Source organism: Stegostoma tigrinum, chromosome 22 (assembly GCF_030684315.1).
Source record: "Stegostoma tigrinum isolate sSteTig4 chromosome 22, sSteTig4.hap1, whole genome shotgun sequence".
Classification (NCBI taxonomy): domain Eukaryota; kingdom Metazoa; phylum Chordata; class Chondrichthyes; order Orectolobiformes; family Stegostomatidae; genus Stegostoma; species Stegostoma tigrinum.
The window spans coordinates 13139224-13161747 of record NC_081375.1 but is presented as its reverse complement, the minus strand read 5'-3'; the positions used below and the strand labels follow the sequence as shown (position 1 = coordinate 13161747).

At 43.3% G+C, this 22524-nt stretch overlaps 1 protein-coding gene across 1 annotated transcript in view; it reads left to right on the top strand.

The window, feature by feature from the left end:
* The window catches only part of LOC125463826 (parvalbumin-like EF-hand-containing protein), a 35690-nt gene that overhangs the window by 3992 nt on the left and 9174 nt on the right, over positions 1-22524 (top strand). The window contains exons 2-3 of the mRNA XM_048555579.2: positions 16070-16196; positions 19227-19362. Coding sequence (XP_048411536.1) covers positions 16088-16196; positions 19227-19362 — 245 coding nt within the window. The 5' untranslated portion in view covers positions 16070-16087. The remainder of the gene's footprint in view (positions 1-16069; positions 16197-19226; positions 19363-22524) is intronic.

Genomic DNA, 22524 nt, shown 5'->3' with positions numbered 1-22524 from the left:
CAGCCATTTGACCTCTACCCTTTGGTTCCTGCCACCTATCCTATTGGATCCTATTTTGGGTCCAAATTTCCACTTTCTCTTGCATCCTATTCTATTTTTCGGATCAGTTTGCTCTAGGAGCCCTTGTGAAATCTCTGCTAAAATCCATGCCGACCGATGATATCAAATATATCATTCTCTTTACTCCTTCCTGTAGTATCCTGATATCTCTTTGATTCACCGTTCAATTTTTAAAAGAAGGTAAGAACGCACAAAAGATTTTCATTTCAATCACCCAACATCTCTAGGCACTTTACATCCAATTAACTACCGAAGTCTGGTAACTACTGTAATGTAGGAAACTTGGTAGCCAATTTGCCCACAGCAAGCTCCCACAAACGTTGATGCAATAATCTGAGATGTAAATATCTGGCCAGGCCACTAAGATTAGCTCTTCTTCAAAATAATGCCAGGCGACATTTTACACCTCAATAAAAATTGAAAGAACTGCAGATGCTGTAAATCAGGAACAAAAGTAGAAGTTGCTGGAAAAGCTCAGCAGGTCTGGCAGCATCTGTGAGGAAATATCAGAGTTCACGTTTCAGGTCCGGTGATCCTACCTCAGAACCAGTTCTGGGGACATTTAAGTGACTCTTGGATAGGCACGTGGATGATAGTAAAATGTAGAGTAGGCAGTTAGATTGATCTTAGAGTAGGATAATAGGTTGGCACAGCATTGTGGGCTGAACAGCCTGTACTGTTCTATGTTGTATGTCTTTGCAGATGCTGCCACATCTGCTGAGCTTTTCCAGCAACTTCTGTTTTGTTCCCAATATATTGCACCTACCTGAGAAGGCAGATGGCACTTCAGTTTAATGTCACATCCAAAAGATGGCGCCTCCAACAGAGCAGGACTCCCTCAATATCACACTGAAGTGTTAGCATTGAATTTTATATTCAAGACCTGCACTGAGACTTACACTGAGAACTTTATGACTCAGAGACAAGACGGACACGAGAGGTAAATTGCAACAAAACAATAAGTGGCTGGATAAACTTTACATACATCAGTATCTGAAACGATCCGGGGTCAATTACAACTCTTAGGGGAGGGTTACAGGGTTTGAGTTATAGGGAAAGGATAGGTCTATTTTCACTGAAGTGTCGGGGTCTCAGGGGTAAACTTGTAGAGGTTTATAGAATCATAAGGGGCATGGTTAAGATGATTGGCAAAGTCTTTTTCCCAGGGTAGGGGATTCCAAAACTAGAGGGCATAGGTTTAAGGTGAGAAGGGAAAGATTGAAAAGGGACCTAAGGGGCAACTTTTCATGCAGAAGGTGATGCGTGTATGGAATGAGCTGCCAGCAGAAGCAGTGGAGGCTGGTACAATTATATCAGTCATTTGAAAGAGTGCAAGAATAATAAGGTTTTGGAAGGATCTGAGCCAAATACTGGGGGCAAATGGAACTAGAATAATGCAGCATGGATGAGTTAGACTGAAAGGTCTGTTTTGGTGCAGTACGTCTCTATGGATCTATGACCTTTATCAAAAGACTATATGTTAGTTATCAGCATTTTGCTTTATCATACTTTTAATTTCACAAAAGATTGCATGTTTTACTTTCAACACTCCCTTGGCCTCTGTTAGGGATCAGACCAGACTTTCCACCCACCCATAAGTATTGTAAGGAGAGAGCCTCGAACGTAAATTTTATATTTATTTAAGGCACATGTAAAGCGCTGTATTCCAGATGTGATTCAAGTGGTCACCGCTAGGCTTTAATCTAAACAGACGTTATTCGCACAACACAGTTAAAATACAGCAAAAGTAAGAATTACCCTTAACCTTACCTTACCCTACCCCTAACCCTGACTTTCTGGAAATATTTAACAAGATAATGTATTATATAATCATTAATTGTCAGCTATTTCAATATAGGCAGCATCTAGGCTGCAGGGACGCAATGGCCTAGAGGTATTATCGTTGGCCTCTTAATCTCGCAGTCCCAGGTAGAGATGTTGGGATTTAGATTCAAATCCCTGCTGTGGTGGAACTTGAATTCAATTTAAAAACAAAATCTGGAATTAAGAGTCTAAATAGTAACCATGAGGTCATTGCTGGAAAAGCCTATCTGGTTCACTAATGTCCTTTAGGGAAGGAACCTGCCATCCTTACCTGGCCTGGCCTACATGTGACTCCAGACTCACAGCAATGTGGTTGTCTCTGGGCAATTAGGGATGAGCAATAAATGCTGCCTAACCAGCTAATAGCCTTTGCCTGTGAATGATTTTTTTAAAAAGCATGCCTTTTGGCAAAAAAAAATTAGAGTTCGTTTACCAAGAATCTATCTACCTGCGCCTTAAAAATATTTAAAAGACTTTGCTTCATTTGCATTTGCAGGAAGACAGTTCCAAAGGTGTGAGGGAAATTGTTGCCTCATCTCTGGTTAAATGAGTGACCCCTTATTTCTAAGCAGTGACTAGAATTGTGCTTTTTGATTAACAAATAGATTAATGATCATTGTGTCACAAGCTAGGAAATGAACTTCTGTATCTTGAATGCTTATATTATCTGTAGCAGAATAGAAATTTATATTTCTCATTACCAGTAAAATTATCTCCCACTCGTAGATGAACAGAAGAAAATTGTAATGTACCCAAATTTCATTGAATCTTGGCACCCTTTACCCTTGCTAGGTGACTTCAGTAGGGACTTTGTTGAGATATTTAACACATGGCAATGTTGCCACAAAGATCTGAGTGAACATTCGAACTTCCACTATTTTTTCCACTCTACCTTTCTCCTGCTTACAGTTTTTGTGCTGTGTACAGTCTCTGATACCTTAAAAGCTCCACTGCAGTGGCACTGGCCCCTTTAAGAATTCATCATCGACAAAGGGAGTGAATGCCGTTCATTGTAGACTAATGTGCATTTTTTGACAACTACCTTTGTGCAATCAGTCTTCAGTCTGGCTGAATGCAAAATACTGACTGTGTCAACTACAGACTGGAAAGCAGTGGTTGTTCCACATTTGGTGTGTGGGCGTGGGGGGTGCTGAGTGATGAGAGAACACAATAGGATTTCCAAGGCTTGCATTGTTACGATGGAGGATGCGAGTTTCTGTTGTACAGAAGTCTCATGCAGGAGCAGTGAATGATTCTAAACCAGTATTTTTGTCTTAGAACCGAACGTTGCTGTGGGTCTTAACAGTGTGAAATTGAGGACTTTAGTATCCTTAACCAGCATTGTTCAAAACCCCAACACACCCGGCACTTTCCCCTGCAACCGCAGGAAATGCTACACTTGTCCCCACACCTCCTCCCTCACCCCTATCCCAGGCCCTGTGATGCCATTCCACATTAAGCAGAGGTTCACCTGCACATCTGCCAATGTGATATACTGCATCTGTTGTACCCGTTGTGGCTTCCTCTACATTGGGGAAACCAAGCGGAGGCTTGGGGACCACTTTGCAGAACACCTCCGCTCGGTTTGCAATAAACAACTGCACCTCCCAGTCGCAAGCCATTTCAACTCCCCCTCCCATTCTTTAGATGACATGTCCATCATGGGCCTCCTGCAGTGCCACAATGATGCCGCCCGAAGGTTGCAGGAACAGCAACTCGTATTCCGCTTGGGAACCCTGCAGCCCAATGGTATCAATGTGGATTTCACAAGCTTCAAAATCTCCCCTCCCCCCACTGCATCCCAAAACCAGCCCAGCTCGTCCCCGCCTCCCTAACCTGTTCTTCCTCTCACCTATCCCCTCCTCCCACCTCAAGCCGCACCTCCATTTCCTACCTACTAACCTCATCCCGCCCCTTTGACCTGTCCAACCTCCCTGAACTGACCTATCCCCTCCCTACCTCCCCACCTATACTCTCCTCTCCACCTATCTTCTCCTCTATCCGTCTTCGATCCACCTTCCCCTCTCTCCCTATTTATTCCAGAACCCTCTCCCCATCCCCCTTTTCTGACGAAGAGTCTAGGCCCGAAACGTCAGCTTTTGTGCTCCTGAGATGCTGCTTGGCCTGCTGTGTTCATCCAGCTCCGTACTTTGTTATCTCATTGTTCAAAACCTGTCTGGCACCACAGAATGGATGAAGAATTGCTGATTTCCACCCATACTTTCTTAACGTAACTCCAAATTTCTATTATTAGTTGCAAATCTGCACCAGCATATTTAATAACTATAGCTCAGCCACAATCAATTTCCAGACAATTAGAGTCTAGTTTGTCATTGGGCATCTTAAGAACATAGCAACAAGTTCAAAAATTAATCGTATTTCAAGACCTGTCCAGTTAGTGTGGTCGTGACAGACAGTGGAATTCTTAAATGAAACAAAGAACTGCAGATGTGGCAGATCTGAAACACAGAAAGACAGAAGTTGCTGGAGAAACTCAGCAGGTCTGACAACATCTGCGGAGAGAGAAAAACAGAGTTTCCTGAGCTGCCAGCCACTTGCTGCCTCAACGCAGCACTGTGTTCCCTGCTGAACATTTCTGTTTTGGGCCTGTTGCAGTGCTCCGTCAAAGCTCAACGCAAACTGGAAGAACAACACCTCATTTTCCACTTGGGGACCTTACAACCTGCAGGACCCAACATTTTCAGAGCACGAATGCTCCTTTCCATGTTTGTTACCTATCCTCACTATCCAAGGCCCTGCCATGAAATTGATTGCTTTCTGCACAGCCAACTGCTCAGAGTCTCCAATACCTCGGGTGGCACGGTGGCTCAGTGGTTAGCACTAGAGCCTCACAGCGCCAGGGACCCAGGTTCGATTCCAGCCTCGGGCGACTGTCTGTTTGGCGTTTGCACATTTCTCTGTGTCTGTGTGGGTTTCCTCCAGGTGCTCCGGTTTCTTCCCACTGTCTAAAGATGTGCAAGCTAAGTAGATTGGCCATGCTAAATTGCCTGTAGTGTTCAGGGGTGTGTGGGTTATAGGGGAATGGGTCTGGATGGGATGCTTCTAGGGGCAGTGTGGACTTGTTGGGCTGAAGGGCCTGTTTCCACACTGTAGGGAATCTAACCTAATCTAAACGTCTTCCCTTCTTCCCTGCCCTGCTACCAATAATTACTTTGTCTGTCTATGCCTTCTTTTCTCTGTCTCTCGAAGCTCCCTCGCCACCTGTGCGCCTATTCCTTTCACCCCCTCTTGCCCACCACAAATCCTTGAGTCATTGAGTCATACAGCATGGGAACAGACCTTTTGGTCCAACCAGTCCATGCTGACCCTGCTCCCAAACCTGCCTCTGCTTGGCACATATCCCTCCAAACCTTTCCTATTTATATACTTATCCAAATATCTTTTAAATGTTGTAACTGTACCTGCATCCTCTACCTTCTCTGACAGTTCACTCCACACACAAACCACACTCTGTGTAAAAAAAGTTACCCCTCATCTCCCTTTTAAATCTTTCTCCTCTCACCTTGAAAATATGCCCTCTGGTTTTGAACTCCCCCACCATAGGGAAAAAACCGTTATCATCCACCTGATCTATGTTCTTCACGCTTTTATAAATCTCTATAAGGTCACCCCTCAATCTCCTACACTCCAGTGAAAAAAGGTCCTAACCTTTCTAGTCTATTTTTAGATCCCAAACCCTCCATTCCCGGCAACATCCTGGTAAATGTTTTTTGAACCCTCTCAAGTTTAATAGCATTCTTTCCATAACAGGGGTGACCAGAACTGACACAGTACTCTAAAGACAATCAGCTTACATGCCAACTTTTTCTAACACCTTCTAGTTTTGAAGAAAAATCACTGGACTCAAACTGTTAACTCTGCTTCTCCCTCCGCAGATGCTGCCAGACCTGCCGAGTTTGTCTGTCAATTTCTGTTCTTGCTTGTTTCAGTGAAATTCTTCATTGCAAAACCTCTGGAACATTTTTGTATATCAAATAATTTCTTTTAGTTGATTTTCAGTCAATATTTCCAGTTTTTAATTTTAAAAAATAATCAATGGTCTAACTTTGGCAACAGCATTTTAAGTTATCTCCTGCCCAAATGGATGGCTCGTCAGCAATATACTGTCTCCAGAAGATATAATTTATTTTCTTCTCCTTTTTTCTGTAATTGCCCGTGAACTGACTGCCTAGCTTGGTCATTTCAAGGGTCACTTAACCATATTGCAGTAGGTCAGGTGTCACAGGTAGACCAGACCAGATAAGGATGGCAGATTTCCTTCCCTACAGAACATTAGAGAACTAGATGGGTTTACACCATAATCGAAGCAAGTTTCACAATCATCATTACAGACACTGGCTTTCAATTCCATATTTATTCATTTACATTAAATTCTGCTGCTGCCATGGTAGAATTTGAACTTCTGTCCCAAAAGCATTAGCCTAGCCATTCGGATTACTGGACAAGTGATATTACCACAATGCCATCAGCTTCCCTTAAGCAACCTGCAAAAACTATACAGGTAAAATAATTGTTACAGTAAAAGACAATAGGCAGATTTTGAAGGAACACAAATGCACGTACATATACGCCCATTCCAAATGGCAGTCATAGTATGTGTGATATCAGGATGGCTTTGTGAATACATTGAATGAAGAAAATGTAAAGCCAGCCTTAAAATTTCTAAACTGAATAGTTAGCAGTCAGCCTGTGATACACAGCTGGATGCTATGGGCTTATAGAGTCACAGCTCACCCTAGCAGCATGTTCAAGAACAAATTCTGCATTATGTGGTAAACGACACTTCTCACAATGTGGTATTAATGTGACATGTTCATTCATTTTACCGTGAAATTTGAACCAGCGCTTGAATCATGACAAGTAATAAATATACACTTGATGGATAATCGTTTATGATGTTGTGACTGAGCGAAAGGAGCACACTATCTCTCTCTATTCACATCATAATTATAATTGATTTCCCTGGTTCCCACTGTGGCCAATCATGTGCTTTCTCTATTAAATTTGGAATAAAAAAGATTCAACAACCAGGTTTCTTTAATAGTCACAAATTATTGATTTGTTACAAAGCAAGTTGTTTTTCCTTGAAAATACATAATTGGTTAATGCACAGTTTGTAATATAAAAAGATACATTTTTACCCCTGCAAGTAATTCCAGTCACATATTCACAAATTCATATCTGCTCATACCTGGCAGAGAGGGAAAATGAACTTCTCTCTGCACTTTGAGAAATAAAGTTATTGATAACTACATCATAGTTCTTGAAGGTAAAATGGGTAAGATGTAGAATGGTCATTGGTGGACTGGCAGTCTGACATGCAGACAAGTGTCACCAACCCTCTCTGATGAAGGGTCTAGGCCCGAGGCGTCAGCTTTTGTGCTCCTGAGATGCTGCTTGGCCTGCTGTGTTCATCCAGCCTCACATTTTATTATCCTGTCACCAACATACTGTTTATTACAGTGTCTCTGAGTTCTTTGCAATCACAGCTTGCTCAGGAAACAGAATCAAGGATTCTTCTATACATTCTTAGAAAGACTATCAGGTTTTCCCATTGAATTCAACAAAGAGTATTTTCAGAAACAAGAGAGATGAACTGTGAAACTGCTTTCTTTTAATGATTGTAACTTATAAGGATGGGAAGTTTTATTTTTGTGCTTTTAAAAAGCCCCTGTGGTACAGCAGTAGTGTCTCTACCTCTTAACCAGGAAGCCCACATTAAAGTCCCACCTACTTCAAAGGGGTATAGTTATGGTGGTCATGGTGGCTCAATGGTTAGAACTGCTGTCTCATACCACTAGAGACCTGAGTTCTATTCCACCCTCAGACTACTGTCTGTGTGGCATTTGTATGTTCTCCCTACGTCCGCATGGGTTTCCAAAGATGTGCAGGTTAGGTGAATTGGTCATGCTAAAATGCCCATAGTACCCAAGGACATGTGGGTCAGGAGGTTTAGCCTTGGGAAAATGCAGTGTTGCAGGAATGGGGTGGGTCTGGGTGGGATGCTTTTCGGAGGGTCAGTGTGGACTTGATAGGCTGAATGGCCTACTTTCACACTGTAGGGATTTCCATTTTTTAAAAAATTCAAATAATACAAACACTATGGACTGAAATCGGAAAGTACTACTTTTAACACAAATGTTTGGAAGAATGGTTTATGTCTTGAAAGCAAGTAACCTGACAGCCAAACAAGCATTATGGAAACAACTGTTTGAACAAGCAGTAATTGACAATTGGTTTGTAGATGATTTGGAGCAAAGGGGATTAACAGATGTAGCTCCTGTTGACAAAAAACATGATGATTGCTTAATGATAATAAAATGTGAGGCTGGATGAACACAGCAGGCCCAGCAGCATCTCAGGAGCACAAAAGCTGATGTTTCGGGCCTAGACCCCTTCATCAGAGAGGGGGATGGGGTGAGGGTTCTGGAATAAATAGGGAGAGAGGGGGAGGCGGACCCAAGACGGAGAGAAAAGAAGATAGGTGGAGAGGAGAGTATGGGTGGGGAGGTAGGGAGGGGATAGGTCAGTCCAGGGAAGACGGACAGGTCAAGGAGGTGGGATGAGGTTAGTAGGTAGGAGATGGAGGTGCGGCTTGGGGTGGGAGGAAGGGATGGGTGAGAGGAAGAACAGGTTAGGGAGGCAGAAACAGGTTGGACTGGTTTTGGGATGCAGTGGGTGGAGGGGAAGAGCTGGGCTGGTTGTGTGGTGCAGTGGGGGGATGGGACGAGCTGGGCTGGTTTTGGGATGTGGTGGGGGAAGGGGAGATTTTGAAACTGGTGAAGTCCACATTGATACCATTGGGCTGCAGGGTTCCCAAGCGGAATATGAGTTGCTGTTCCTGCAACCTTCGCGTGGCATCATTGTGGCACTGCAGGAGGTCTATGATGGACATGTCATCTAACGAATGGGAGGGGGAGTGGAAATGGTTTGTGACTGGAAGGTGCAGTTGTTTATTGCAAACCGAGCAGAGGTGTTCTGCAAAGCGGTCCCCAAGCCTCCGCTTGGTTTCCCCAATGTAGAGGAAGCCACACCGGGTCCAATGGATGCAGTATACCACATTGGCAGATGTGCAGGTAAACCTCTGCTTAATGTGAAAAGTCAACTTGGGGCCTGGGATGGGGGTGAGGGAGGAGGTGTGGGGGCAAGTGTAGCATTTCCTGCGGTTGCAGGGGAAGGTGCTGGGTGTGGTGGGGTTGGAGGGCAGTGTGGAGTGAACAAGGGTTTCACGGAGAGAGTGGTCTCTCCAGAAAGCAGACAAGGGTGGGGATGGAAAAATGTCTTGGATGGTGGGGTCGGATTGTAAATGGCGGAAGTGTCGGAGGATGATGCATTGTATCCGGAGGTTGGTGGTGTGGTGTGTGAGAACGAGGGGGATCCTCTTTGGGCGGTTGTGGCGGGGGCGTTGTGTGAGGGATGTGTTGCGGGAAATGCGGGAGACGCGTTCAAGGGCGTTCTCGACCACTGTGGGGGGAAAGTTGCGGGTCCTTGAAGAACTTGGACATCTGGGATGTGCCCTGCAGCCCAATGGTATCAATGTGGACCTCACCAGCTTCAAAATCTCCCCTTCCCCCACTGCATCCCCAAACCAGCCCAGTTCATCCCCTCCCCCCACTGCACCACACAACCAGCCCAGCTCTTCCCCTCCACCCACTGCATCCCAAAACCAGCCCAACCTGTCTCTGCCTCCCTAACCTGTTCTTCCTCTCACCCATCCCTTCCTCCCACCCCAAGCTGCACCTCCATCTCCTACCTACTAACCTCATCCCACCTCCTGGACCTGTTCGTCTTCCCTGGACTGACCTATCCCCTCCCTACCTCCCCACCTATACTCTCCTCTCCACCTATCTTCTTTTCTCTCCGTCTTGGGTCCGCCTCCCCCTCTCTCCCTATTTATTCCAGAACCCTCACCCCATCCCCCTCTCTGATGAAGGGTCTAGGCCCGAAACATCAGCTTTTGTGCTCCTGAGATGCTGCTTGGCCTGCTGTGTTCATCCAGCTACACACTTTGTTATCTTGGATTTCTCCAGCATCTGCAGTTCCCTTTATCAATGATTGGTTAATGGACTGGTGACCCTTTATTCAACAGAGACCTTTGGCCTGTCATCACTCATGTGATTGGTCACTGAACAGCTAAGAGCTGGGAAATGTTTAGAGAGAAAGAGAAATGTTCAGCTCTTCACTAGCTCAGGAGCAGCACCTCTGCAGTCAAAACTCACTATAGAACCTGAAGTAAACCTGTTTGTCTTTTCTGCAACCGTTGCAATAAGCTAGACATTTAGCAGTATTTGGAGACACTGGAACTGTAAGATAATTGCACACACATGCTCATACTGCAATGTGCATGCAGTTCCACGGTCTGTACGTCATTGACTCAAGCACAAAAGGCTGCACTGTGCTTGTTCACACAGCAAACATGGGCTTGAAAGTACTCTCGGATGGGATAGTAGGGAGAGAACTGATGGGTACTGGGTTGGGTGTGGGGATGCTTAAGAGAGAACTGACCAGGAAGAAAGAGGGGGAAAACAGAATGGACAAGAGAGGGGTGGGTACAATGGAGATTGGGGTGATGATTGGGTCCATGAGGAGGAGAGAATGGGATCTGTCCATCCTCTCTTTCCTTCTCCGCATCTGCCTGATATCTTCCTCCCCACCTGATATCTTAACCCCCACCAATCTGTTGAGCCCAATCTCTCACCCTTGCACAATCACTTCCACAGCCCCCAACACCCTCTCCATTCGTAGTCACACCCATTAACATGAATACATGTATTCACAGAGAATAGTGCTAAGTACCCTTAGCATCAGGAAATGCACTCTTTTCTCAAATTGGCAGCCAGCCCAGTGAGAAAGACATGCATGTGGATACTTTTCAGTAAATCTCAGTCACTGGCACATCCACAAGTGTCTCCCTAGAGCATACTGCGTTTTCGCCTCAGTGTCAGCAAACACAGCCATGACTTTTAACGGAGATTTATTTAAATGAACCAGCCACCTTGTGCCTCTCACCAACCAATGGAAGCATCCGGGGAAAGATGACTGAACAAGGTAATAGCCAGCCAAAAGGATCATGTCAAAAACAGAACCTGGCAACAAAGACAACTGAAATGTCTTTCCCCTCTGCCCAAAGACCTAATTTTTCTGTCTGTTTATATGTGCGGAGAGAGTTTATAAGGGGATTAGATTACATTGTAGCCTTATATACAAATGGTTTATCATTTTTGATCTGTGTGAATCACTTGTAATAAACAGTAATTGATGTAAAGTATGGAAACCTGGTTTGTACTTTCTATATTCCTGGATCTGAAAATCAGATAAATTGTGAGACCTTGTACACTCCTTAAAATCTTTAACTTTCGTGATGACTCTGGAAACAGCAGGGATTGATTTCTAGTGCATTACCCTGCTGATTCATATCAAACTACAACTCCAAACTCATCTCGAAACCTGCAAAACACTGTCCAGCTTTAAAACGAGAGATTAAAAACAGCCCGGTGTTTTCCTCCAAGTGAATTCAAGGAACCCAGTCCAACAATTATGTGGAACCACGCAATTTCCAAGAAATGCGTTATTGGAAGAAAGTTTAAATGGATTATTTCCAAAAAACAATCCATACATCTCCACCAACCTCCAAATTCAAATTCACAGGCATCATTATGTGTGAAGCCATCAGAACAATTAATATTAGAAAATTTCCAATGGTTTCACTCATGAAATATCAGAAGAGTAGAAACTTCACACCATGAGAACCATATTGTATCATCACTGTCTTAAAGGTTAGGCATGCGCCTTTTTAAGTCTGTCAAGTGTGTGTAAATCTTACTTGAGTTTGCTGTTTCAACAGCGACAATATCAAAAGAATCATGCCCGGCTTCTGCTGATGCTTTTAATTCTTATTTAGTTTTATTTAGCTGAGGGGCTGGTGGAAGCATATCCAACAGTAATTTTCAACAGGGGATGAATATATATTTATATATACTGGGAAAGGAACAGTTTACGGGACTGTGGAGAAAGAGTCGGAGTGTGGTACTCACTGGTTAATATCAAAACACTAACTGAAGTACAAAGGCCAAATAGCCACCCGAATGCTGTGAGATGGCTAATTTTGAAAGTCACCCTGAAAACAGAAATTCTGAAGGTTTGTGAAACAATTCTCCCTCACAGCTCTGTTGAAATCCAGCCCTCCATCTCATCACAATCTTCAATGAACTGTCTCTAATGTCAGCTTCCCACTTGCCCCTGAATTCAGCTTCAAAGCTCTCTCACATTCATTCGCAAAGACCCCCTACTTCCATCACCTTAGCATTGACACATCCATTGTTGCCTCAGATCAATTGGTTTTATTCAATCAATCATTCAGCATCATTGACAAGGCCAATGGTGTGTCCGTCTCTAATTGTCCTTGTGTTGATGGTGCTGAGCTCCCTTCTTTAACTGCTGCAGTTCATATTGTGTATGTGTACCTGCAGTGCCGTTGGAGAGAGAGACCTAAGTTCATTTACCCAGTGATAATAAAGAGATCCAAGTATGTAGCTGTTGACGTCCTTATGTGCCTGTTGCACCTGTCCTTCAAGTCAGCAAAAGTCATGGATTTGAAAGGTCAAAGGAGATTTGATGAGTTGCAGCACTGTATCTCGTGGATGGTAGACACTGTTACTACTGTGCACCAATGGTGGAAGGAGTGAATGTTTGAGCCGGTTGATGTAATGTTGAACTGCATAGTCTTTATTGTGAGTATTTGATGATGCACTCTTTGAGAAATATTGCATCACTCTCCTGGCTTGTGCCTCGCAGATGTTGGACAGACTTTGGGGAGTCAGGAGATGAGTTACTTTCCACAGATCTCTCAACGTCTGGCCTACTCTTGCATGAGTCCAATCAGTGGAAGATTTTCCCCATGATTCCCATTAACTTCAGTTGTGCGAAGCTGCTTAATGTCACAGTTCGTCAAAGACTACATGATGCCAATGGTAGTCGTGGTCACTTCATATCTGGAATTCAGTTGTTTTGAGACTGTAATGATGTCAGCAGCTAAACAGCTCTGACACAACCTATCAGGAAGCCAGTTATTGCTAAATGCTGCTTGATAACATTGTTGATGACATCGTCCATCACATTGCTGATGATTAAGAGTCGACTAATGGGACACTAACTGACCAGTGTGGATTTGTCCTGGATTTTTTTGTGAGTGTGGAGGGCATTTTTTCCACATTGCCAAGTAGATGTCAGTGTTGTAGTACGGGAACAATTTGACTAAGGATGCAGAAAGTACTGGAGCATGGGTCTTCTGTACTATTGTTTAGGCCCCATTGCCTACGCCGTATTTCTCTGACCTTTAGTCGGATCTTGATATCACATGACTGAAGCCTGACATCTGAATCAAATTGACTGAACACTGACATCTGTAATGCTGGAGACCCCCTGAGGAGGCCAAGATGAATCATCCACTTGACACTTCTAGCCAAAGAAGATCATAAATGCTTCTGTGGGAATTTAATTCTCATCAAAAGGTGTTCATATTTGCCTTGTTTCTTCTGTTTCTGAGGTGTTGTGGCTTACAAGTAGCCTTTATAGTGAACTTTCCTGTTTCCCTTAATTTCAAAGCTGCAATAAAAGATTTTGACATTTTCACTGTAAGACAACAAAATAACGCAAAGCTACATTCAGAATGATTTCTCCATTTGACTTCCCTGTGTTCGCTAACATTTCACATGAGTGACAGTTTGTATTTCCCTATTCAGTCCGTCAAAATCCATCCACAAAATCCACAATTTCAGTATGCTAGCCTTCTTCAGTCTATTGAAAGTTGTCCCGGTATCTCAATCTCCACGCAATTGCAGTTTCATATCCTCACTTAGACGGGATAAGATCTCAAAGCTCCAACAGTTTACTCTTCCCTGACTGGAGAGAAACAGCCTTTCAAAAACAACAATTACCCGCATATCTAAAGTCTATAATAAACAACATAAAGGAATCAGGGTTTTAAAAACCAACAATTTATTATTTTTCTTTTGCTTTTGTCATTCCCATTCAGTTCACTCATACTAACTGCTCAGTGGTACTCCAGAAGTGAGCCTTCTCCTGGCTTTCTGATTCCTGGAGGTCCAGAAGAACACCTCCAGGGTTGAACTTTCCATCTTTATCTGACAGTAACAATTAGCCTTTCAAAGCCATAGAATCCTCTGTGTCACTGCTCCTTGTGAAACTCAAGATTAGTGCTGTTGAATCAGTAGACACTTTAACCAATGGTTTGCCAACTCAAATACTATTTAATTTAAAGGTTTTATGAACAAATGAGAAATGACCTTTGGAATATTGCAGTCAATTCTGGTCTCCCTGCTATAGGAAATATGTAATTAAACTTGAAAGGGTGCAGAAAAGATTCAGAAGGATGTTGCTTTCATTGGACAGTTTGAGTTGTCGGGAGAGGCTGAATAAGCTGGGGCTATTTTCCCTGGAGCACCAGAGGCTGACGGGTGACCGAATAGAGGTTATAAAGTAATGAGGGGCATGGGTAGGATGAGTAGCAAAGGTCTTTTCCCCAGGGTAGGGGATTCCAAAACTAGAGGACAGAGGTTTAACATGAGAGGGGAAAGATTTAAAAGGGACCCAAGGGGCAACTTTTTCCTAGCAGAGGGTAGTGTGTGTATGGAATGAGCTGCCAGAACTGATGGTAGAGTAGGTACAACAACATTTAGAGGGCATCTGGGCAGGTGCATCAATAGGAAGGGTTTAGAGGGATATGGGCCAAATGCTGGCAAATGGGACTAGATTTATTTTGGATATCTGGTCAGCATGGATGAGTTGGACCGAAAGGTCTGTTTCCATGCTGCACATCTCTAGGACTATATGGTATAATTAGATTGTTAGAGCCAGCATTTTTTCAGCAACTCTTAAGGGGAAACTGAATCTGCAAATACTAAAAAATGATGGAAGAAGGAATGCTGAGAAAGTAGAGTGTGAGAGGAGTCCATTCTGCCCCTCTGGGCCATTGTGACATTCCTGCATCACATGAGCCTCCTCCCATTCTGCCTTAGCGACTGCTGCCAATGTACCCTTCTGTTCCTTTCACCCTTGTATTTCTATCCAGCTTTTGCTTAAATTAATCAATTAACTTCAGAATTCCAATGTGGAAGCAAGTTCAGAGGACGTGGCTCTGAGGAAGTTTTCACCTTCCTGCTCCATGCACAACATTATTTTGCAGGACTTTATTTCAGAAATTCAGCCTTGCATTTTTGTTTTGCAAAAATAATGACAACAAATGCTTTGAGTAAAACCCTGTTTGAAATTTTGGATTACAGTGTACATCTGATCCAGAGATCTTAACCCAGCATAAAATTCCAATTTGTGCCACCACTTCCTATTCAGTTAGGTTACATAATGTGACTCAGCCAGGCATGAAGTCCTCTTCATAATCTCCTTTGGTTTGGCGCATTGTCAATACCACAACCAAATTGCATCTGCAGTGTGATTCAGAGCTCCAATTAATTTACATGCATTTTCAGCTCAGTGTTTTCGACAATACAGTCACTGAATGCATGATTGAGTAAAACATGAAACATAACATTGCCTTTTTTTATTTAAATGTGAATCTGAAAAAATTCCAATTCAAACATCATAATTTCAGTCAAACCAGGTAAATGATTAATATCACTACATAACCTTCGGGAAATTGCTTTCAAATATAACTAGACTCTATCATTTATTTTTATTGCTATTTTAAGTCAAAGCAATGCACATTGAGTTAAATATTCTGGTTGGCTGCGTGGTCTGGATTTTTTATTTTACCCCAATGAGGCGTGAGATGCTACAAGCTATTCAGTCGTGAACTTATTTAGGAGTCATGAACCAGGGGGCACAATTTTAAAAGAGAAGGTTGCCAGTTAAACAGGGAGAAGTGATTTTACTCAGAAGATTGTGAATCTTAGGAATGCCGCAGAAAGTTGTGGAAGTTTGAGTGTGTATAATGCCGGGGTTGGTAGATTTCTGCCTCCCGGGGGTATGGGGACAGGAACAGGGGAGGGCAAAGGGCATTTGATGGGCTCAATCATATTGAATGGTGGAGCATGCTGGATGGGCCAAATAGCCAACTCCTGTCTAAGCCGCCTGTGTTGTCTGTGACTCTGTTCAGTTACTCACTGATTGTCTCTCACTTCTACTTCAGCCATTTGAACCAGAGAAGATGGCCTCTTCAAGTTTCAATACGCATGTAAAGCAGGTTGCTCATGCTATGGGCACCACTCTCACAGACCACGATATATCCCTCATGCCCAGCGAACTGAGGGTCAGAGGTAAAATCATCAATCACGCTTTGCCTTGCTCTTAGATGCTGCTTGCTGTTGATTACGAATCGAAACACTGCTCCAATTTCTGTCTAACCACCTAGATGTGAAAGAAAAGCTGAACATATTCAGCTGAACAAAAACACAAATTTATATCTGGACCATCAGCTTTGAAAATAAATTGTGTTTGAAACCCTGAAACTGCACTTACCTGAAGCAGCCAGCAAGCGTCAGCCAAGCTCTGAGCCAAAAGGAACTGCAAAAGCTTAGAGCAGCATCAATAGGTGCTGGAGCCAGCGACAACACAATTGATGCTGGAGGAGCACAGCAACATCAGAGGAGCAGGAAAGCTGACATTTCGGGTCGGGGCCCCTTTTCAGAAAAAAAAATCATTTCAACTTTGATGCTGCTGTGTTCCTCCAGCATCAATAGAAATGGTATATATTTTCATTTGTATAGCACCTTTCACAACTTCAGGTCATCCCAAAGTGAAGAAAAGTCATATCGGACTTGAAGCATTAACTCTGTATCTTTCTCCACAGTTGTCGCCAACTTCTGCAATTTTTTGTGCTTTTATTTCAGATTTCCAGTAAAGGTGGTATTTCATTTTTATTTAAGTGCCACTAATATTGTTGTAACTTAGGAAATGTGGCAGCCACTGTGTGCACAGCAAACTCCTACAAACATTGCGACAACACTGTGACAGTTTACTTTAAATGTAATATAAACTAGATTACTTGGGATCTGGCACCTCTAACAATGCAGCCCCCTGTTAGGATTGCACTGAAGTATCAGTCTAAATTACATGCTCAGTGAGATTAGAAAGCATAACTTCTGATCCTGAGGCTGGAGGATGAGCCAAGCTAAATAGATGTAAAAGTGCCCCTCCACTTAAATTTATTTTCAGAAATGGTTTCAAGATATGTGGAAAGCATACTCTAGACTCAGTAATACATGTGCAGCAGAAGAAGGTTTTTAACTTGGTTTTCAACTAAAGTACAATTTAAGAAATAAAGAATGGAAATGATACTTTGTTGAGAATGTGTGATGTAACAATGCCAAAAAGAAGAAAGAGGCCTGTATTTCTGATGGATTTTTCATATCCTCAAGAAGTTTGAAAGCTTTTCACTTGCTTTTGAAATGTAATCATTGTTGTTTTGAAGATGAATAGTCACAATTTCCCCACAGGCTCTTACAAATAGCTGTGGGAAGAATGATTTTGGCATTAGTGGAGGGTATAAGCTGTGGTTGAGACACTGAAGATCTTGCTGGTTCTTCTCCTTCATCTAAATTTGGCCTCCCACATTTCCCCAAATTGAGCCATTTGAGTTGCGCTATCAACTGTATTGACCAGAGCTCTCAAATCCACCCAATGAATGTCTCTGCTACTGTTTCTTTCTTTAAAAATGAACGTTCAAACTTACCTCTTTGATCAAGCCCTTGAGTACACACTGGCATGGTTTTATATGGTTGGCATCTAATTTTGTTTTATATCCCAGCACTATGAAGGACTATGATACACTTTACTACCTTAGTGACTCTGTAAATATAAGTTGCTCCTGTTGCCAGATAGTTCTGTACTGTGTTTTACATCTACCTGAACCAATAACATTACACATTTCTGCCTGATAAACACTGAATAGAACTGGCATCAGTTAATTTATCAGCATTGCATTCGGTTCTTTAGTTACAATTGTTGAATAATGATCCTCACCAAAGCTCCTTACAAATGGTGTAAGGTCCATCTAACAGATTTTCTGCCACCATCTTCTTCCCTCTTTATTTAAAAGACATTTGGCCAGGTACAAGGATAGGAATGGTTTAGAGGGATATTGGTCAAATGCAGGCAAGTAGCAGCAACACTAGTTCAGTTTAGGAATGCTGGTCGGCATGGATGAGTTGGGTGAAAGGTCTCTTTCTGTGCTGTGTAACTCTAATGCTATGACTCTATCTATAGGGTCTACTGTGTTAGAAGAAAACTATTTGGTATTCTCATAAGGAGAGTCTTAAACCAAATGTAATTTATTGCTTGATAGCAAGTTACATTGAGATAATAGCTATTGTTCCTAAGTCTATGAGGAAGATTTCTATGTTAGTTCTTAAGTTCTTCCTGGTTAACACTGTTCCCAACCCAAGTTGACATGACATCATCATAATGAATGGAGCTCATTCCCTGAAAATTTGAAACAGGCTCAGAAAATGCTGAGAAACTAGGCAGGTCTGGCAGCATCTGGGGAGAGACAAACAGAATTAACATTTTGAGTCTGGTTATGACTTTTCTTTCAATGCGAAGGATCTTGCTAGGGCCACTCCTGTTTGGCGCTGTGGTGCTAACCCTTCCCTGTTGGTCAATTGAGGGTAGGGTTTTGAGTCTTGTGTGGGGACCCCTAAAATCATCTATGTCGCGAGCAGTCACCTAATTGGCCAGCTCGACGACAGACTGTATACTCACTGTTGATTTTAGGATGCTGTCTCAGCGCTGGAGGATTATCAAGAGAATGAAGCCCACCGTTGCAGGTAAGGGAGCGTGAGGAGCAGGGACACATCCATCTCAAGGTACCAACTTTGTGCTTTGAAAATATTTGCATTAGACGGCTGCTATCACACTACCATTGTGTAGGGGAAGGCCATGCACAAGGGGCAGCCCCACCTGGACCAGGTAGGCAGGGAAGGTCCGAAAGCCTGCCTGAAGTGCCAGACACCCAGAAATGCCCAGTCACACTCTCTGATAATTGACCCAAATTGGCAGCACAACACTTGAGATATTGCTGGCATGCTGGCCACTGGCAGGAGAGTCTACCCTCACCTAACTCAGCCCGCACCCTCAAATGGGACAAAAAGTTCCGTCTGGATCGCTGAATGCCAGAGCCAAAATGATTAGTTGGTATGGAGTAAATGATGGTCAGGGACGTTACGAAGTAGTGGGGTTTGATAATCCGAACAAGACCAACACGACCTGATTCAACCAGTTCAAAGGTCAACCAATGCTAGCATGCTCGATTCTTGTTCATCATTTGAACCTCTGCTTCGTTTGACCAGGTCCCTTTAATTACCACAAATTCTTCGAGTATATGTCCTCCTTCAAGTCAACAGCGCAGTTTGATGAAACAATTCGGAAAGCGTTTGAAACACTTGATAAGGACAAAAGCGGCTACATTGAATGGAATGAAATAAGGTGAGTGTCCATTACTTGTGTTGTAACAGACTGGCAAACCCACACTGGTGAATGTTGAACTGCAAATTCTATTTCTATATCATTTCTTCAGTGCTGAGAGATATCTCAGGATATCCGTCAGAGAGTGGGAGAAGAGCTAAGAACAGGGAGGAAGAGAGAGATTGACTTTTTTTCTTAAATCCAGGTCAAAAACGACAGAACTAATTTGTTGAAAGTAGAGGAGGATGGGAGCCGGAGGGGTTGATCCAGGAGTGAGTTACTGATGCATGGAGCAGCTGTATATGTCAAAATATGGGCCGGCATTTTTATAGCATCTTTAATGTGGAACAAAGCACGGTTTGCACGTTGCAGGGATGTTGTCAAGTAATGTTTGACGTGGAATGACATAAAGAGACATTAAGACAGGTAATAGCAGGTTTTAAGAAACATCTTAAAGGGGAGAGAATGGTTAAGTGGCAGAGGGGCTCAGGATGGGAATTTCAGACATTACGGTACACACAGCTAAACGCGCGGCCACAAGTGTTAGGGCAATTAACATTGGGATGCAAAAGAGACTGGGGAAACGTCAACATCAGAAAAGTGGGGGGCACGCAGACAGTCATATGTTTCAAGGAGTTCAATGAAGTTGAACAGGGAGAAGCGAAAGAGGGATGGAAGACCGCATTCACTGAGCCATGGTGAACCGCTGCAACTGAAATGGGTGTATGAGCATTTCGACATGTGAGGATAAGGACCACAGTACATTTTTTGCGTTAGGGTTGATGAGTTGGTACAGAGGATGATAGCCTGATTGATGAGGTAATTGGCCAGTTGGTTCCGTGGTGGTGTAAGAACAAAGCAGCAGAGTGAGAAGTAGGACAGAGCTATTTTACTCGGAGAACCAAGCAGCACAAGCAACCAGCAGCTGTGGCTGGTAATTCCTCTGACCAATCTCACTGAAATCAACATGGACAGCATCCACACAGAGCTGATGAGATTCAATTTTGGTCATGAATAATGAAGTGATTGACCTGTAGTGAACACAGATTAGTGACCATCCGGCAGGTTGGCTGTAATATTCTCCCAAATGATCAGGAACCCGCTGTGATTACATCTGTGCTGTATGGCAAATTCCAAAAAAGTTACGTGCGTGTTTGCCTCAGTGTTATTTTTAAACTCATCACCGATTAATTGCGCAGGAGGTGGAATGTAACATTGGTTTTTTAATTTAAGTTAGAGCCTACAGAAATTCTGGCTCACAGACACATATTGCAACAACTCCACTCTCTTGTGAGATTTGCTGGAGAAGGAGTTTTACTGGAGAAGTTCCAGTTTTAAATTTGGGATTTTCATTTGTGAGTTTCATATTCCATGTGAGAAAGCAGATATCAGCACAGCATTTCAATGCAAGTGATTCGATTCCTTTATGATTACCCAGAGGTTGAATTCCTCCACTTTGGGCCCGTATCATTTTCCAGGATTGTGAAAGCAATTCACTGCTCAATAACATACCAGGATGGGGCAGCACAGTGGCCCAGTGTTAGCACTGCTGCCTCACAGCACCAGGGACCCAGTTTCGATTCCACCCTCAGGCAACTGTCTGCGTGGAGTTTGCACATTCTCCCTGTGTCTGCGTGGGTTTCCTCCAGGTGCTCCAGTTTCCTCCCACTGTCCAAAGGTATGCACAGGGTGGGTGGATTGGCCGTGGGAAATTGCCCATAGTGTTCAGTGATGTTTAGGTTAGATGGGTTAGACATGGGGAAATGCAGGGATAAGGGAATGAGTCTGGGTGGTTTGCTCTTTGGAGGGACAGTGTGGACTTTTTGGGCTGAATAGCCTGTTTCAACACTGTACGGATTCTACAATTCTAATAAAAAATTCCACCTCTGTACTTTCCACCATGTGGAAAATAGTAGTTCATACAATTCAGGAGGAAGATTCTTTCCTGAATATCTGACCCAATCAATCACTCCCTTACAACAGTTACTCCTGCCTACAGGTTTTGGAACTAACCCCATCTTTTATCCTAAACAATTAACTAACGCCTTCCGTAAATTTATTCATAGGAAATGAGTGTTGCATTCAAAACCAGCATGCGCTGCCCATTTGTAATTGCACTTTAAAAGGGCAACTAGGGATGGGTAATAAATGCTGGCAAGCCAATGATGCCCACATCCCATAGGTAAATAAGGGAAAGGTGGTGGTGAGCTGCCATCTTGAATCTCTGCCCTGTATGTGATGTGGACACACACACACACACACACACACACACACACACACACACACTCCGTCTGGGACTGACACACACACAACACACTTGGAAGCATACGCGCACATCACTCAAGGCACACATGCGCGCATGCACACAGACAAAATGCACACACATAGAGACACACCTACATAGACACTCAGACACGTCTCACTCACACACTCTCTCTCTCTCTCTCTCTCACACACACACACACACACACACACACACACACACACACACACACATCACTCTCAGTGCTGCTAGTGTGAGTGTGATTCCAGATCGGGTGTCAGTTCCATCTGGAGGGGTAATGTTTGACCAGTGGGAACTTCTGGCCTTTGGGAATAGTTGCCTGATGGAATTCACTTGCTCTGAGACGTAGACAATTATCAGCACATTGGCAAACTTTTACTAAATGAAAGAAAAATACTGTAAATGCTGGAAATTGGAAACAAAGACAGAGAATGCTGGAGAAACTCAGCAGGACTGGCAGGTACTTTGAAACATAGAAGCTAAGAGCAGGAGTAGACCATATAATCCCTTGAGCCTGCTCCATCATTCATTATGTTCATGACTGATCACTGAGCTCACACCATACCCCATCTGATCAAGACAGGCAGGTAATTGGAGGGGATGCAGAGGTTCAGCCAACATTTGGATAATCAAGGTCTGAGTAGGGATAGTCAGCATGGATTTGTGTGTGGGAAGCCATGTCTGACAAATCTTTTAACGTGTTTCAAAGCAGTAACTAAGAGGATGGACGAGGGTAGGGCAGTGGATGTTGTCCATGTGGACTTTAGTAAGGCCTTTGACAAGGTCCCGCATGACAGGCTAGTTGTGAAAGTTAGGTTACATGGGATCCAGGGAGAGCTAGCTAATTGGATTCCAAATTGGCTCGATGGTAGGAAGCAGAGGGTGATGGTTGAAGGTTG